At 41.0% G+C, this 12,838-nt stretch overlaps 2 protein-coding genes across 2 annotated transcripts; both read left to right on the forward strand.

Annotated features, from left to right (window-relative positions):
* Positions 1-1,745: 1,745 nt before the first annotated feature.
* On the forward strand, positions 1,746-8,871 carry LOC131935552 (uncharacterized). The gene is made up of 5 exons (XM_059292004.1): positions 1,746-1,842; positions 2,116-2,260; positions 6,416-6,504; positions 7,042-7,191; positions 8,062-8,871. Exons 1-5 carry the CDS (start codon positions 1,783-1,785, stop codon positions 8,374-8,376), a joined length of 759 nt encoding a protein of 252 aa, XP_059147987.1. The 5' UTR covers positions 1,746-1,782; the 3' UTR covers positions 8,377-8,871.
* A 2,759-nt stretch (positions 8,872-11,630) lies between these two features.
* On the forward strand, positions 11,631-12,350 carry LOC131935533 (uncharacterized). Its single transcript, XM_059291963.1, has one exon. The coding sequence runs from the start codon at positions 11,631-11,633 to the stop codon at positions 12,348-12,350; it is 720 nt and encodes a 239-aa protein (XP_059147946.1).
* The last annotated feature ends 488 nt before the right edge of the window (positions 12,351-12,838 follow it).

The following is a 12,838-nucleotide window of genomic DNA, read 5'->3' on the forward strand; positions in this document are numbered from 1 at the left end:
ACTAAAATCATAGTTCTAAACTTTTATATAAATTGTGGTTAATCTACCCATGAATATATCAATAAATCAATTAACGGCTTTAAATTAGTTTGTAATTAACAGTGTGTTTAAGAAGGAACAATATTTACCACTCAAAATACCAGTTTACAGCGCTACACATAATGAAGATTCTCCCCAATAACAAATCAGAAAAACAAACAAACAAAAAAATGAGTTATCAAACATCACTATTCAGTCAAAGTTAAGCCATTGTTCTAAAACTTTAAAACAAATGTGGTTAATCTACCTATGAATAAATCAATAAATTAATTAACGTCTTTAAATAAATGTGTGATTAACAGTCTGTCTGCAATAAAAAATTATTCTCTACCTACATACTATTTTACAGCCCCCCATATAAAGCAGTTTACTTACAGTACGAAATCAGACAAACAAATGAATATTCAAACATGTAAACAAAGTTGAGTTTTAGTAGTATTAGATTTATTTATTTATTTATATATATATATAGGGGGCCCCCAAAATTATTTTTTTTTGTGGGTGGCCCCTTTTTCTTGTTCCGCCACTGGTACACTTAAATTGTACACACATGGTGTGACATAAAACGTGTTGTGTTCCAGTCAAATGAGTCGCCAGGTGACAGCGAGCGTGCTACTTGCAGTGCTCTGTCTCTGGTTTATCGTCCAGTTCCTGCCTTGGGGAGGGTCGCTAGAATTCCGGGAACCACTTCCCAAGTCTTACCTGGGAGGGTCGCTCAAGTTCCAGGAACAAATTAACCAGACTTACCTGGGAGGGTCGCTCAAGTTCCAGGAACAAGTTAACCAGTCTAACCGTGACTCGCTGACACAAGTTACGTGTACGAATGTCAGCCAAGAAATGACCCGAGGTCACTGGGTACAGAACAACTTTACTCTGGACCAGCTGAAAGAAATAGAAGCTTTCCTCAGAAGAGCCAGAGCGTATCACAAGTTTCCAGCAGATTTACAGCGAGACGACAAGAAATGTGGTGAGTATCTAAATTAACCCAATCCCCACCCCACGTCGCTACGATGGGTAACTTATTTGGGCTTAAAATATTTTAGCTCTAAATTAATTCGAGAAACCCTAAAATAATTTCGTACCAGAGATCCCACGTGACAGATGTTCCACGTGATTACCACGTGACAGATGTCCCACGTGACTACCACGTGACAGATGTCCCACGTGACAGATGTCCCACGTGACTACCACGTGACAGATGTCCCCCGTGACAGATGTCCCACGTGACAGATGTCCCACGTGACTACCACGTGACATGTCCCAGGTGACAGATGTCCCACATGACTCCAACGTGACAGATGTCCCACGTGACAGATGTCCCACGTGACAGATGCCCCACGTGACAGATACCCCACGTGACAGATGCCCCACGTGACAGATGTCCCACGTGACAGATGTCCCACGTGACAGATACCCCACGTGACAAATGTCCCACGTGACTCCAACGTGACAGATGTCCCATGTGACAGATGTCCCACGTGACTACCACGTGCCAGATGTCCCACGTGATTCCAACGTGACATATGCCCCACGTGACAGATGTCCCACGTGACAGATGTCCCACGTGACAGAGATCTCTTTGAATCTAAATCCCCGCCTGTATCTGCTGTAGGTGACGTGAACTTCCCTGGCACCGACTGGAGTAGAGCCGTGTGCAACCCTAACGGCTCCACGCCCTGTTGCTGGGAGACGAGCTGTGTGGCCAAGTCGGTAGAGCAGTGTCGGTGTCCGCGCTGCTACGACATGCGGCAACAGATCCACGCTGAGCTAGCGACCTGGGTCCCTGACAACCCCAAGTGTCAGGTCAGTCATACAGGGGTCCCTGACAACCCGTCAGGTCATTCATACAGGGTCCCTGACAGTCATACAGGGGTCCCTGACAAGTGTCAGGTCAGTCATACAGGGGTCCCTGACATTCATACAGGGATCCCTGACAAGTGTCAGGACAGTCATACAGGGTCCCTGACAGTCATACAGGGGTCTCTGACAGTCATACAGGGGTCCCTGATTATGAAATTAAGTATAAACCACACATCCACATTAACAGTTAACCAAAAGTTGACCTGACCTCACCAGATGGCGCTGTTGTCCAGACAACAAATCTGTCAACTATTGACAAACATGACCATCTATTTTATTGGAGACTCTTTGATGCGCCAGATGTTCATGTCTGTCTTTGGTCTCTTGAGGGATGATATTCTACTGGACTCTACCCCCCAAGGTTTGTCAATCTACTCCCCCCCCCCAAGGTTTGTTACTCTACCCTCCCCCCCCCCCCCAAATTTTGTGACTCTACCCCCCAAGATTTGTAACATTACATCCCAAGGTATGTAACTTTCCACCTCAAAGTTTGTGACACGAACTCCTCCCCCCTCCCCCAAGGTTTTGTCACTCTATCCCCGTCTTATGAAAGGTATCCCAGTGGATTGCGAGGGTATTAGAGTATGCGTGTTGTAGAATGATTTTATAATCTTTAGGGGGATGTAAAGATTGTGACGGTATGACACGGTACGTAATAAAGTGACGGTGTGACACGGTACATGATGACACGGTACGTAATGACGTGACGGTATGACACGGTACGTAATGACGTGACGGTATGACACGGTACGTAATGACGTGACGGTATGACACGGTACGTAATGACGTGACGGTATGACACGGTACGTAATGACGTGACGGTATGACACGGTACGTAATGACGTGACGGTATGACACGGTACGTAATGACGTGACGGTTGAGAATAAGATCTACCGAACAGCGGATGGGGGTGGGGGGAGGCCCATTAGCCGACTATAAATAATGAATTTAAGTTTTAAATTTAATTTTTCGTGCATTTTTGCCTTGGTGTTTGTTTTGTAAAATAAACCGGGAGTGATCTCCCCTGGAATAGAATCTCGCTAATTATGTAATTATTTTTTTCCCAACACCAAAACAAAGAAAATAAAAAAAAAGTAAATTCTTTTCCACTAATGCAATGTTTTATAAAGGGAAGTGATTGTGTTTTCCTAATTTATCAAAGGGAAGTAAGTGCTAAAGGACTAAATATAAATAATTTTCAGACATAATTATAATTTTTGTAAAAGATGATATTTTTTTTAAATTGTGTTTAATAAACATGCCGACAATCATTACTATCAGTTTGAAAAATGAAAATTATTTCCCAACACTTTCAATAGTAATTTTTTAACTCATAAATTTAGAAAAAATACTCCCCGCCTGGGGGATGCGGCGGGACAATGACATATAGCAAAATACTCCCACCACCAGGCGCAGCCTGGTACAACGGGATATAGTAAAATACTCCCTGGGGGAGGGTGAGGTACACCGACATATAGTTAAATATTCCCCCGCCTGGGGGAGCAGGATGGTGAGGGTTAAACATGTTATATAGTAAAATATGAGCAGCCTGGTACAACGAAAAAAAAAATTAATTAAAATTTAAAAAATTCATTAAAACTAATTAAAAAACTCATTAAAATTACGTAACTAGGTAAATTATTACGTCACAAGGTCACTAATTACGTGACAAGGTCACTGATTACGTCACAAGGTCACCGGAGATTACGTCACAAGGTCACCGGAGATTACGTCACAAGGTCACCTGTGGCGAACCACCCTCACCCTCCGCATCCCCCAGGTGGGGGAGTATTTTACTATATCTCGTTGTACCAGGCTGCTCACCCACCTCCACATCCCCCACCACTAGGTGGAGGAGTATTTTACTATATAACATGTTTAACCCTCACCATCCTGCTCCCCCAGGCGGGTGAATATTTTACTATATGTCTGTGTACCTCACCCTCCCCCAGGGAGTATTTTACTATATCCCGTAATACCAGGCTGCGGCAGGCTGCGCCTGGTGGCAGTGGCGGATTAAGGGGGGTGCTGAGAGGGCTGCAGCCAGGGGCCCCCGATTTTTAGGGGCCCCCCAAATTTCCTTTTTAAATCATAGTAACTTTCCCTTTAAAGCTAAATTGTTGGGTTTTTAATTTTTTTTACTATAAAAAAGCCAATGCTTTAATATTCGAGCACACACTTTAGTTTAAATAGCGGTCACACACTTGAAAGTAATTTAGTCAGATGGCGTCAGTGAGGTGGTAACAAACATTAAAATAATACAAATGTTAAGCATAGGGTCTACATTCTGAATTAGGTCTCACTAGCAAGCATCCACACAAGCAACATTATTGACCAGCCTTAGGAATCAATGAAAAACTGTCTGGCCGTTTTTGCTTACCCACTACACTACCAAGAAATGTATGGAAGATGTTTTACATTTGTGTCATTAGAAATAAGGTTTTGGATATTAATTTTTTTAGGTACAGAATATCCAGATCTAATTATTTGAATTAAAACTCGTTAGATTAATTTCTTAGTTGCCCATTAGGACCTGGTGAGCATACGGAATATTAGATAGAGCACATAGTTAGTTGTTCTCAGCATATAAGACATTCTGATCAGTTCTAGATTTATGCCTAGCTTCCTTCAGTAGTTTTAAAATTTGAGATTGATCTAGGTATCCATCTGTGGTTGGTGTTCTTGGATATGAACCTGGGATTAGAGCTCAGGACTTTTGGGTCAGCAGTCGTGCGTTCTACCCCCTATTGTAAACTCGAAACTTTTAATGTAAAAAATTATAATAATAAAATAGGCCACAAACCGTTAGCCCTAATTAATTAGCTTGTAATTTCGTTGGCGTCAAGATAGATTTATCGTAAGAATATTAGAAATCATCAACTTATGGAACGAAAACTTTAGAAAATTGAGGAAAAGTGCGGACGGCGTATGAGTTGAGGTAGATAGGGCTATGTGAACATCACATTCATTGAATCATACTCTGTATTGTTTATAACAAAAATAAAGCTGCATAAACAATGTAGACCTAAAAGCAAATACGGTAGTACCCGTGTTATTTTAACCCAACGAAATGGGCAGTTATGTTGCGGCAAACCCATTTAATCCCTATAATAAGGTAACCGACATTTAGGTCTAAATTAGGCCTAGACAGAAACAGGCCAGCTTTCTCATGCCCAATATAAATTCGTGAATGACTGTTCAATAACTATCGTGACACGGATATACCGGCTGAGTTTGACTCCCATTAGCCAGGGAGGTCAACTCGAACTAACTGGCAAAAAGTGGACTGAATCAGTCTCACGAAGATGTTGGTTTAAAGTTAGTTTAAACCACTACATGTTGGTCGTTTATCAATCCGTAGGCTCTCACCAGGCTTTATTTCCCCCACCAACAGAAGCGGGACATCGTCCTACCGTCTAGTACCCAGCTAGATCGAGGGGCGGAGGTCGGAAACTTCTACAGACCTAAAGTAAATAGTCATATATTTAGTACTGATGACCTAGTGGATGGATCTCGCCACTTTGTGTTGTTTTTAGTGTGTGTGTGCCGTGGTAGTGTATGGGGGAGGGGGGGGGGACGACATATAATCTTGCTACTTATGAGTACATATTTGGTACATGTTTGTATCCAATGCAGAGTTTCTTCCAGGCATCTCTTCAGGGGGGCGAAGCCCCCCCGAAAATTTTTTACCGCCCCCCCCCCCCCCGATCGGAATGAAATTTATATAATTTATATAGAAAATATATACTTTTAACAGTGTCCGCCCCCCGAAGAAAGTTTACCGCCCCCCCCCCCCGAAAATTTCAAGTGCCCCCCGGAGAAAAAAGTCTGGAAGAAACACTGATCCAATGTATCGCTCATTGAACATAATTGACAGCTTTTTAAATTAGCAGTTTTGTAAATATCAGTGTCGAACGTTCCTATAAGTTATAATAATCCATGATTTTTTAAAAATTCTATGTTGATTAGGATATATATATATATATATATATATATATATATATATATATATATATATATATATATATATATATATATATATATATATATTTATATTTATAAGGGGCCCCCAAAAATTTTAAGCCTGGGGCCCCGCCCAAGCTTAATCCGCCCCTGCCTGGTGGTGGGAGTATTTTGCTATATGTCATTGTCCCGCCGCATCCCCCAGGCGGGGAGTATTTTCCCATATAGCCATTGTTCACCCTCACCCTCACCCTCCTGCTCCTGCTCCCCCATACTAACCAAAAGGGACCTAATATACTACTTATATATATATATATATATATATATATATATATATATATATATATATATATATATATATATATATATATATATATATATATATATCGTTATTACTAATTACAAAATGATAAGATTGAAAACGATATTATCTGGACTCAACAACAAATGTGCATGAATGACGGTTATATGTTTAGCTCTACTGTATGGATTCAATGATTGTGGTTCTATAACTGTGCTAGCAGTACCAGCGTCACGTGTTCTACATTTCAGCCAATCGCAATATTTGTGACCACTACAACCGCTATTTCACAGACTGTACGCCTCACATCTTGCGTGATTCAAGGGAATGTGAGGGAGAGGTAGGTAGTCGGTGTGGGGTGTGTGGGGGAGAGGTAGGTAGTCGGTGTGGGGGTTGTGGGGGAGAGGTAGGTAATCGGTGTGGGTGAGTGTGGGGTAGAGGTAGGTAATGGGTGGGGGAGAGGTAGGTAGTTGGTGTGGGGGAGTGTGGGGGAGAGGTAGATAGTGTGGGGAGAGAGGTAGGTAGTCGTTGTTCGGGGAATGTGTGGGAGAATTAGGTAGTCGGTATGGGGGAATGTGGGGGGAGAGGTAGGTATTCGGTGTGGGGGAGTGTGGGGGAGAGGTAGGTATTCGGTGTGTGGGGAGTGTGGGGGAGAAAATAGGTACTCGGTGTGGGGGAATGTGGGGGGAGAGTTCGATTTGTGGGGGAGTGGGGGAGAGAGGTATTTAGTCTGGATTGGAGGTAGGTAGTCGGACCTAGGGAGTGCGGGGAATGGTAGGTAGTCGGGGTAGGGGGGGATTTATCCATTGGTTTAACGAGTGTTGGTTTTCTGAATAAACTCGGGCTCGCTAAACTCCTGTGATCTACCATAAAACAGGTGCATCTGATGAGCCAGTCGTTATGGAGGGCAAGTCAGAGCAAGAACATCCTAGAAGTCATGGGTCAGCTGACTGGAAAAAACAATTCTCTCTTCGTCTTCGGTATTGGGTTACATGATGGGCTGGACCACAATGTGGTGGAATCACAGGTATATAGTTGGTTTAGTGGTGGATGTTGTAGACAGCTATAGTTGGTTTAGTGGTGGATGTTGTAGACATCTATAGCTAGTTTAGTGGTGGATGTTGTAGACAGCTATAGTTGGTTTAGTGGTGGATGTTGTAGACAGCTATAGCTGGTTTAGTGGTGGATGTTGTAGACAGCTATAGTTGGTTTAGTGGTGGATGTTGTAGACAGCTATAGTTGGTTTAGTGGTGGATGTTGTAGACAGCTATAGTTGGTTTAGTGGTGGATGTTGTAGACAGCTATAGTTGGTTTAGTGGTGGATGTTGTAGACAGCTATAGTTGGTTTAGTGGTGGATGTTGTAGACAGCTGAGAGTTTGTTGATGTTTTGGTGACTAAATCTGATGTAGCTTTTCCCGTCAGTAGATTGTTTTTTGCTGTCTATATTCTCATATAATCCCTGTATATTTTTTATTGTCCTTCTATTTATATATAATGTCCCAGTTTCCTTGTTCAATGTCCTTTAATACCGTCCAACAATTATATATGTCCTTAGAGCCTTGAATTTGGTTTTACCATTTTTTAATTTTTTTTATTTTGGCTTGAAAAGTGGTCCAAAAATGTGAAAAATGCATCTTTTTATTGTAAAGTTTAAAAGTATTTTAAGACTATTATGCTTCGATGTTTTATTACTGATAATTACTTGTTTGAATATTTCTAGCAGTAATAAAACCGGAAGTCATTGTGTTCAACCTTCACAATTATATAAAATATTCAATGCTGGTTGAAAAATAATCTTTTTGGCAATGACAAATTTTGATCCACTTTTCAAGCCTGGGTGAACCCACCATTTTATTTTTCTTCTATCCTCACCCCCTGTCGTGTTTGTTTCTCTAGGTTCTAAAACCAATGTTTGAGCTCATGTCAAAGTCACCTTGGCCGAAGGTCATCTGGGTAACCCCCCACGTACCAGGCCCGCTCAAAAGTGGACGTTACGTACACCAGCAAGCTGCTAAAATGGAAGTCTACAACCAAGTCATGCACCAAGTCATGAGAAAACAGGGAATTCCCGTGCTTGACTTCTTGCACTTGACTGATGGAGTGATGAGTTACGATGGTACCCACTTTGGAAAAGGTCTCAATGACGTCAAGGCTCACATCTTTCTAAACTTTTTGTTGGAAAACAGAAAACATTTTGTACACAACGTTTAGACCAACAGCACTAGGATTTATTGCCCGATGACGTACAGAAAACATTTTGTACACAAAGTTTAGACCAACAGCACTAGGATTTATTGCCTGATGACGTACAGAAAACATTTTGTACACAACGTTTAGACCAACAGCACTAGGATTTATTGCCTGATGACGTACAGAAAACATTTTGTACACGACGTTTAGACCAACAGCACCAGGGTTTATTGCCTGATGACGTACAGAAAACATTTTGTACACAACGTTTAGACCAACAGCACTAGAATTTATTGCCTGATGACGTACAGAAAACATTTTGTACACAACGTTTAGACCAACAGCACTAGGATTTATTGCCTGATGACGTACAATACTGATATCAATCCCATTACAAATGTGCTCAGAGGGATTAGTCTCAAATGAAATAATAATGTGTTTTAAAATCGTGTGCAGTGTTTTTAAAAAATCTGAATGTAATAACTTGATTGTGTGGTTTTTGTCGTACTTGGCTGAATATTAAATATATACATCAAATAAAGTATCTTCGTAGTATTAAATATTATATTTATTATATTTTTTATTTTAGTTTGCTAAATATTGTATACTTTTTTATGTTTTTAGCATGTTTGTCTGAAAATATTGTATATTTCTGATGTTTTTATTATTTTCATTAACCGAAATGCTTTATTAGAGCCATATGTTTTTTTTCCACTGAATATGCGAGTTTCGTTTTGTCTTGTTAGTTATTGTTATGTCCCTTGTACTATATATATATATATATATCATTGTTATTTCCCTTGTTACGGCTCTGTGTGCTGTGTTGACGTGTAGTGTGCAGAGTTTCTTCCAGGCAAATTTTCGAAGAAAGTCTATCCCCCCTACCCCCCCCCCCCCCCGAACGAAATGGAATTTAAATAACAGAAAATATATACTTTTACCAGTGTGTGTCGTCGTTGTCGTCGTTCCCCCCCCCCCCTAAAAAAATCAGTGCCCCCCCCCCCCCCCTCACCCCCCGGAGAAAAAAGTCTGGAAAAAACACTGGTAGTTTGCGGTGTTAAGCCAGTGAGTTGACCAAGAATGAAGTCTAAGAGAAAAAGTGTTGTCGCAGCTGTATTGTAAGAATAAAGTATTGAAGTTTAGAGAGTCTGATCAAGCTAGGAATCGAACAACGTGGTATAAAAAAAAGAATTTTATTAAAACCTTTATCGGCAATGTTTGAGCACAAATCACTACACAGTGGGGTTATCCGAAGATCGATGGCTGAGTTCCTCCTGAACAGCCAATCAATGTATGTTTTACTAGAGTTAAACTTCAGGTTCCGTTTAGCTTGCAAGAAAACAATGTGAATGTAGCTTAAAGTTTACCAGTCAATAGCAGTGGTTTGGTGCTTCTGACTTCACCCCCATGTAAACTGTATTGATATGTGCTGTCAGGCACACCAGCAATACTTGTGGTTGTTAAACAATTAGTTGTGTCGACATGTTAGATGTATGTTTGGTTCATGGACTAGAGACATGTGTCGACATGTTAGATGTATGTTTGGTCCATGGACTAGAGACTTGTGTCGACATGTTAGATGTATGTTTGGTTCATGGACTAGGGACATGTTAGATGTATGTTTGGTTCATGGACTAGAGACTTGTGTCGACATGTTAGATGTATGTTTGGTTCATGGACTAGGGACATGTTAGATGTATGTTTGGTCCATGGACTAGAGACATGTTAGATGTATGTTTGGTTCATAGACTAGAGACTTGTGTCGACATGTTAGATGTATGTTTGGTTCATAGACTAGAGACTTGTGTCGACATGTTAGATGTATGTTTGGTCCATGGACTAGAGACATGTTAGATGTATGTTTGGTTCATGGACTAGAGACTTGTGTCGACATGTTAGATGTATGTTTGGTTCATGGACTAGGGACATGTTAGATGTATGTTTGGTTCATGGACTAGAGACTTGTGTCGACATGTTAGATGTATGTTTGGTTCATGGACTAGGGACATGTTAGATGTATGTTTGGTCCATGGACTAGAGACATGTTAGATGTATGTTTGGTTCATAGACTAGAGACTTGTGTCGACATGTTAGATGTATGTTAGGTTCATGGACTAGGGACATGTTAGATGTATTTTGGTCCATGGACTAGAGACTTGTGTCGACATGTTAGATGTATGTTTGGTCCATTGACTAGTGACTTGTGTCGACATGTTAGATGTATGTTTGGTCCATGGACTAGAGACAAGTTAGATGTATGTTTGGTCCATGGACTAGAGATATATGTTGTGTCCCCACCACATACAATTCAACACGAGGGAAGAGAAGACAGGCTAGAGTTGGATTTTTTTATTGCTGTCATGAGTAGACTGACGTCATACATTGATCGCGTCTCTGGGTTTGGTTGGTGCCTTGTGCGTGTAGGGAGGGGAGGGGTGGGGATTTTCATGGCTAGGTCTAATTATGGATAATGTTAACATCTGGTGTGTGGGGTGAAGTGGGAATAGTTCTTTAGGTTGGATGGGTGGGGGGGGGGGGGGTGGTAGAAAGGTGGTTGGAACTGTGAGGATCCCAAAACATGGGGAGGCATATTTCATGGCTGTAGAAATAAAAAAAGTTTTTGAAATTGTAGCCTCTCATTTCAGGGTGATAACATATTATTTTAGCCTAATATTTTGATCAGTCTTGCACAATTGTTTAGATATTTTTTAGTAATCTGGATTTTTATTTTCATTGTTTTCCTTTCATGACGTATCAGCGAGTGAATATGGCGTAACAACGAATGAATTTGTGAGCTATGACGTAACAACAAATGAATATGTGATCTATGACGTATCAGCGAGTGGATATGACGTAACAATAAATGAATATGTGAGTTATGACGTAACAACAAATGAATATGTGAGCCATGACGTATCAGCGAGTGAATATGACGTAACAACGAATGAATATATGAGCTATGACGTAACAACAAGTGAATATGTGAGCTATGACGTAACAGCAAATGAATATGTGAGCCATGACGTATCAGCGAGTGAATATGACGTAACAACGAATGAATATATGAGCTATGACGTAACAACAAATGAATATGTGAGCTATGACGTAACGACGAATGAATATGTGAGATTTGAGTATGAATTATCGTGTGAACTATGACGGAGCAGAAAATGAACGTGTGAGCTATGACGTCACAGTAAATGAGCATGTGAGCTATGACGTCACAGTAAATGAACATGTGAGCTATGACGTCACAGTAAATGAACATGTGAGCTATGACTGACGTCACAGTAAATGAACATGTGAGCTACGACGTCACAGTAAATGAACATGTGAGGCATGACGTCACAGTAAATGACCATGTGAGCTATGACGTCACAGTAAATGAACATGTGAGCTATGACGTCACAGTAAATGAACATGTGAGCTATGACGTCACAGTAAGTGAACATGTGAGCTATGATGTCACAGTAAATGAACATGTGAGCTATGACGTCACAGTAAATGAACATGTGAGCTATGACGTCACAGTAAATGAACATGTGAGCTATGACGTCACAGTAAATGAACATGTGAGCTATGACGTCACAGTAAATGACCATTTGAGCTATGACGTCACAGTAAATGACCATGTGAGCTATGACGTCACAGTAAATGAACATGTGAGCTATGACGTCACAGTAAATGAACATGTGAGCTATGACGTCACAGTAAGTGAACATGTGAGCTATGACGTCACAGTAAATGACCATGTGAGCTATGACGTCACAGTAAATGAACATGTGAGCTATGATGTCACAGTAAATGAACATGTGAGCTATGACGTCACAGTAAATGAACATGTGAGCTATGACGTCACAGTAAATGAACATGTGAGCTATGACGTCACAGTAAGTGAACATGTGAGCTATGACGTCACAGTAAGTGAACATGTGAGCTATGACGTCACAGTAAATGAACAAGTGAGCCATGAGTTGCAGTTAATGAACATGTGAGCTATCACGTCACAATGAATGAACATATGAGCTATGACGTCACAGTAAATGAACAAGTGAGCTATGACGTCACAGACTACAACGAGTGAGCTATGACGTCACAGACTACAACGAGTGAGCTATGACGTCACAGACTACAACGAGTGAGCTATGACGTCACAGACTACAACGAGTGAGCTATGACGTCACAGACTACAACGAGTGAGCTATGACGTCACAGACTACAACGAGTGAGCTATGACGTCACAGACTACAACGAGTTGAACCAACAGCCTTCACCATGCTGGTTCCCACAAAAGATTTTTTCATGTGACCACGTGATAGGGGAAGTAGCTTTTTTGGTGTCACGACCTGGGGAAAAATAAAGGTCACAAGTTTCTGGTCAAGATCTTAAAACTAGTCAACCTTTGGTCAAGATCTTAAAACTAGTCTACCTCTGGTCAAGATCTTAAAACTAGTCAACCTTTGGTCAAGATCTTAAAACTACC

This window comes from Physella acuta, unplaced genomic scaffold (assembly GCF_028476545.2).
Source record: "Physella acuta isolate Inbredline_101_S28 unplaced genomic scaffold, ASM2847654v3 ptg000148l, whole genome shotgun sequence".
Lineage (NCBI taxonomy): Eukaryota > Metazoa > Mollusca > Gastropoda > Physidae > Physella > Physella acuta.

What these genes read in the sequence shown, in the direction of transcription:
- LOC131935552 (XM_059292004.1), top strand. Translation starts at nt 1,783, where the DNA reads ATGCGGCAACAGATCCACGCTGAGCTAGCGACCTGGGTCCCTGACAAC. An exon ending in ACTGGACTCTACCCCCCAAG is followed by an intron (nt 2,261 to 6,415) that starts GTTTGTCAATCT and finishes TCTACATTTCAG; the next exon opens with CCAATCGCAATATTTGTGAC. An exon ending in ACAATGTGGTGGAATCACAG is followed by an intron (nt 7,192 to 8,061) that starts GTATATAGTTGG and finishes TTGTTTCTCTAG; the next exon opens with GTTCTAAAACCAATGTTTGA.
- LOC131935533 (XM_059291963.1), top strand. Translation starts at nt 11,631, where the DNA reads ATGACTGACGTCACAGTAAATGAACATGTGAGCTACGACGTCACAGTA.